The 6000-nt window shown below is 42.1% G+C and overlaps 1 protein-coding gene across 1 annotated transcript; it reads right to left on the reverse strand.

The window, feature by feature from the left end:
* Positions 1–1559: 1559 nt before the first annotated feature.
* Positions 1560–2528, reverse strand: LOC113890402 (olfactory receptor 10J1-like). Its single transcript, XM_027538288.1, is given in 2 exon segments — positions 1560–2057; positions 2060–2528. Coding segments are annotated over 2 exon segments (927 nt in total). The 3' UTR covers positions 1560–1599.
* Between the last annotated feature and the right edge of the window lie 3472 nt (positions 2529–6000).

Raw genomic sequence — 6000 nt, forward strand, 5'->3', positions numbered from 1 at the left:
TCGCTCAGTCGTATCTGACTCTTAGCGACCCCATGGACTGCAGCCTACCAGGCTCCTCTGTCCATGGGATTTTCCAGGCAAGAGTATTGGAGTGGGTCGCCATTGCCTTCTCCAGGATTCCACCATAAATTTTGAAAAATGCTCAGATGTGGGTAAGATTGAACCACAATGGGCTATTTATGAAATTATAATATTTGAACATAGTCCTAATTTTTGAGATTATTAATAACATGAAGGAGAACACAGCCTCTGAAAATGCCACTGCTTGGTACAACTCAAACATTAAACTGTCCAGCTAATGAAGACTTCATCTGGTTATGACATCACTCATTCATTTCAAGCTTTCATTTCTAAAGACATTATAGGAAATGCTTGCTCTATAATAATGTATGTGCGAGTTTGGAGGTAGGAGAGTGAGGGGGTGATTTCTTCATTAGAAAGTTCATGAAAGGGTCATCCTTTTAGTTTGGTGTTTTAAAAGGAGTACACTTTGGTTGAATAGGCACTAAGGGTGGCAGTAAGGGATTTCCATGAAGTGACAGTAAGCTGTAGAAACACACGCAAATATGAAATAGAAAGAGAGAAGTCACAAGACACTAGGTGTTCTGCGTGGAACTGGATGACAGGCTCGTGCAGGGGCACTGGAAGTGAAGGTTACTAGTGAAAGATGGCATATTAATGCAGATCCTGGGGGTCTGAAACGATAGGGTTGATGGTTTAAATCTTTTTCTTTTACCATACGACACTTTCCTTACATCCACTTCTTTCCAGTCCTCTCACCTGACTAATCCTTTCTGTAGATTCTTTCTTGTCCTCCCATTCCCTATCCACTTTTACCCATTCTGCAAGCATCTCCAAAGGCAATACTATTTTTTTTTAACTGAGTGAACTATTTACACATGTTATCACCAACAATCCTTGTGCATTCTTGAAATATAAATGCCAATATGATTACTTGGTGCTACTTCTTTAATTAAATTATCAAGGAATTTTAATCATTTTCCAAAAATATTTCTCTTACATATTCCTGAAAACTTAAGTTCCAGGTTGGCCATATACATGAAAAAGATCTAGACTTCAGGAGTTGGTAAATTATATAGATGTTTATTATCACTGACGGCTATTTATTTATGGTGTTTAAGATGCAAGGAACTTGAATTGTCCACAAAACAATGACTTCAATTGGATGTTAAGCCTTTGTAACTCTAAATGGATAAAAGGGAGCTTCATGTCGAAAAAGAGTGTTATAGAATGTATTTAAAGGTTTAGTGCTGCCTTGAAGCAGCCTCCCCTCATTAATCCTTTCTACTATCTTGATCTCATTCTGTCCTAGGTTATGCATACAATCCGTGTACTTCCCCATATCAAGTTCTTACTCTTATATTGATCCTCCATACCATCTATGCTGTCTTGTCAGGGGCAGGCTTGCTTGTACTTTGGAGCCCCTTTCTCCAGGGCCTGGATTTATAATCCTTTTATCTCCTCTACCCAACCACTGCATGGTAGGCTCCAGAATTTTCACTCTAGGTGCTGTTCACTGCTTTACTTTCTCTTCCCTATAGAATCTTCCAAGACCCTCTTTGTAACAGGCCCATCTTATCAGGAAAGCTTCCTGCCAATGGCCCGGAGCAGAGCATCCTTGGCCTCTTTGTTCCTCAGGGTGTACACCACAGGGTTCAGTAGTGGGGTGACGACAGTGTAGGTCACTGAGATCAGCTGATCCTCATCCTTGCTGTTCTCTGACTTGGGCTTGAGGTAGGCAATGGAGGCACAGCCATAGTGGACAATGACCACAGTGAGGTGGGAGGCGCAGGTGGCAAAGGCCTTCTTCCGACCTTCAGCTGAGGCAATTTTAAGGATGGTGGAGATGATGAGGATATAGGAAATGAAAACCAATCCCATGGGAACCAGGATCACCAGGACACTGATGATCAAAGTCAGGATCTCATTGACAGTCGTGTCAATGCAGGAGAGCTTCATCACAGGCCAGATGTCACAGAAGAAGTGGGCCACCTTTGTGGCACAGAAGGGTAACCTGAATACAGACGTCACCTTGTCATGGCCACAATCAGCCCAATGCTGCAGGCCCCCCACACCAGCTGGATGCACACCCTCCTGTTCATGATAACTGTGTACCTCAAGGGGTGGCAAATGGCCACATAGCGGTCGTAGCCCATCGCAGTGAGCAGGAAGCAGTTGTTGATGGCCAAAGTGATGAAGAAGAACATCTGAGCGGCACAACCTGCCAAAGAAATGGACTGACTCAGGCCTACAAGGTTGCAGAGCATCTTGGGTATAATGATGACTGTGTACACAGTCTCAGAAGCTGACAGCATGCCGAGGAAGAAATACATGGGGGTGTGGAGGCGACGGTCAAGGCTGATGATGGCCACAGTGATGATATTGCCTGCCAGGGTTAACATGTACAGTGCAAAAAACACGATAAAGAGGGTGAACTGGTGCTCACAGAAGCTGGAGAAACCCTGAAGAGTAAACTCACTCACCAGAGTGTGATTCTTTTTCTTCATTAAGTCATATATGGTATCTAAGAAAGTAAAAAAAAAATTCTATAAGGAACCTAGTTGGTTGATTTCTGTTATTAGTAGACTGGGCAGATTCTTTTGGTCAATCTGCTTCAGGTTTCTGCTGATTTATAGCCACACTCATGCTCATTTCTTTTGGGAATAAACAAAGAAGAAATGTTCTTTACTCACTAAAGTGTGTGGCTTTTAGAGTCAAATGGTTTAGACTCATATCCTACTTCTATCATACACTAACTTATCTTGGGCAAAGAATTAATGTATCTAAGACCAATTTCCTTACCTTTATATTAATACAGTGGTGATAACAATATCACAGAACTGTTGGTAGAAACATTTTAAACTAAGTATCATACTTAGAATTTGAACAATTATTGAATCCATTCAAGTTCAACGGTGTCAGGCAGAGCTCTAGGCTTCATGTATGCTCCATGTCCGACTCTTTGTGACCCCGTAGACTATAGCCCAACAGGCTCCTCTGTGCATGGAATTTCCCAAGCAAGAATACCAGAGCCGGTTGCCACTTCCTTCTGTAGGAGATCTTCCTGACCCAGGGATCGAATCCACAACTCTTGCACTGGTGGTCGGATTCTTTGGGGCTTCCCTACTGACTCAGATGGTAAAGAATTTGCCTGCAATGCGGGACACCCAGGTTCTATCCTTGGGAATCCCCTGGAGAAGGGAATGGCAACCCACTCCAGTATTCTTGCTTACAGAATCCCATGGACAGAGGATCCTCGAAGGCTCCAGTCCATGGGGGTCACAAAGAGTTGGACAGGACTGAGTGATTAACACTGGGAACACTGGTGCCACCTGGGAAGCCCCTCTAGGCTCTGTAGATACCTCCTAATTCCTAAGTGTCTAGGGTTTAAGGTAGAGGTCGTGTCACTATGGTTTACACACTGCCTTTTCATTTCAGTCTTTCAACTCCGAGTACTATTCCTCTCAGCTTTGGTCCTACACTACTCTTCCCTAGACACTGCTCAGTTTTCAAAGCTACACAAAGCTCATGACCTCTGTAAAATCCTTTCTTTTTCTCTCTTCCCTCCCTCTCTCCCTCTCCCCAGATCCATGTCCTTGTACATGTAGGACATGTGTATACTAGTTCTTCTGTGTTGAAAGAACTATAGTGCCTATGTGATTACACAACATGTTCACAAGCATTATTTAATTTCATCACCATCCGGTGGAGCATGGAGGGCAAGAATTATTGTTTCTCTTCAGAAGGAGAGACTGAGGATCAGCTGTACTCAGGAAATTGTCTGTGGACACACAGATGTCAAAGGATGAAAATCAATATTTGAATACACATCTTGTGATCCTGTGTCCATTGTTCCTTCTACTACAAAATTGTATCACAGAACTTGCCCCCATCATGGCTGCATTATACAGTCTTTGAGAGTAGGGTCCATGTATTCCAACTCTGTGTTGCTAGTGTGTCCACTGCAATGTAGGGCACAAGTGTTCGCTGGTGGAATCATTACAGGTCACTGGTCCATCAAACAAATCGCCTCTTAGGAAACAGAGTGCTAGGCTACCATAGTGAGGTCTTCTTCACAGAAGAGGAGTATTCAGTGTTTATAACCCCTGTCTCCTTGTTCTTCTGTCTATGCCCATGAGAGCAACAAACGACTAATGAACTAGGCGAAATTTTGACACTGGAATTATAACTAGAAGGAAGCATGACTCTGTGAACATCTAATTGGAAAATAGACTGGTAGTGAAACTTCTCTAGTAGCTTTACCTTATTACTAAACTACATGTAATTATGTAACAGGTTAGCTATAAAAACAAATTTAATAATAGAAAGCATGGAGTTGCTGAAAAAGTGCATTTTGCTGGAAGTAAAGTAAATTAACAACACACAAAATGACTTACTATTGGGTAAATTTCAACATCAAGCTTCTTTAAAGCTTTTAAGATTAATCTATTCCTCAGAAATATACCATTTTAAATAAAGGAAATCTACAAAATGGTATTTTTAAGGGGTTGCTGCACAGTTACGCTTCGGCTCTTCAGTGCATCATGTGAAAGGACACAGTATGAAGTTGAAAACAGAACAATTTTTTTGTTAGATATCAGGGACCGTTTCATAATATGGAAAGTTGTTTGGCCTTGATGTGTATATTGTGGTAGGTAACTGTAAATCTACTCTATGAGGCTTTATAAAAAGTGTCTATGTGGATTATGATTTGTCTGCAGACAAGACATAGACAAGGAAACATAACTGCTAAGTGGCAGAGTCACACATTACCGTATTAGTCAGTTCAGTTCAGTTCAGTTCAGTCACTCATTTGTGTCTGACTCTTTGCGACCCCAAGCATCGCAGCATGCCAGGCCTCCCTGTCCATCACCAGCTCCCGGAGTTCACTCAGACTCATGTCCATCGAGTCAGTGATGCCATCCAGCCATCTCATCCTCTGTTGTCCCCTTCTCCTCCTGCCCTCAATCCCTCCCAGCATCAAAGTCTTTTCCAATGAGTCAACTCTTCGCATGAGGTGGCCAAAGTACTGGAGTTTCAGCTTAAGTATCATTCCTTCCAAAGAAATCCCAGGGCTGATCTCCTGGACTAGTTGGATCTCCTTGCAGTCCAAGGGACTCTCAAGAGTCTTCTCCAACACCACAGTTCAAAAGCATCAATTCTTTGGCACTCAGCTTTCTTCACAGTCCAACTGTCACATCCATATATGACCACAGGAAAAACCATAGCCTTGACTAGATGGACCTTTGTTGGCAAAGTAATATCTCTGCTTTTCAATATGCTTTCTAGGTTGGTTATAACTTTTCTTCCAAGGAGTAAGCGTCGTTTAATTTCATGGCTGCAGTCACCATCTGCAGTGATTTTGGAGCCCCCCAAAATAAAGTCTGACACTGTTTCTACTGTTTCCCCATCTATTTCCCATTAAGTGATGGGACCAGATGCCATGATCTTCGTTTTCTGAATGTTGAGCTTTAAGCCAACTTTTGCACTCCCCTCTTTCACTTTCATCAAGAGGCTTTTTAGTTCCTCTTCACTTTCTGCCATAAGTCATGATTCCTTAGGATTAGCAGATGATCTTTCAAAGTGGTAAATTAAGGATAAAGAAAAACAAAAATTCATACACACCTGGACCTTTTCCAGCTTAATATAATTTCACCTTTTAACATCAATAAAACCCTTGGTGGTTGAGTTGCTGTATGACTCTTGTGATCCCATGGATTGTAGCTTACCAGGCTCCTCTGTTCATGGGATTCTCCAGGCAAGAATACTGGAATGGGTTGCCATTTCCTTCCTGAGGGAATCTTCCCAACCCAGAAATCAAACACAGGTCTTCTACACTGCAGGCAGATTCTTTACCAACTAAGCTTCAAGGGAAGCCTTCAATAAAATTCTTACATCTATTTTATTCCTCAGTGGCTCCCTCTGTAAATCCCTGATGTCTTTTCCAAAATCTAACTTACTTTTCTTCCTGCAAATTTG

Source organism: Bos indicus x Bos taurus, chromosome 3, assembly GCF_003369695.1.
Source record: "Bos indicus x Bos taurus breed Angus x Brahman F1 hybrid chromosome 3, Bos_hybrid_MaternalHap_v2.0, whole genome shotgun sequence".
NCBI lineage: Eukaryota > Metazoa > Chordata > Mammalia > Artiodactyla > Bovidae > Bos > Bos indicus x Bos taurus.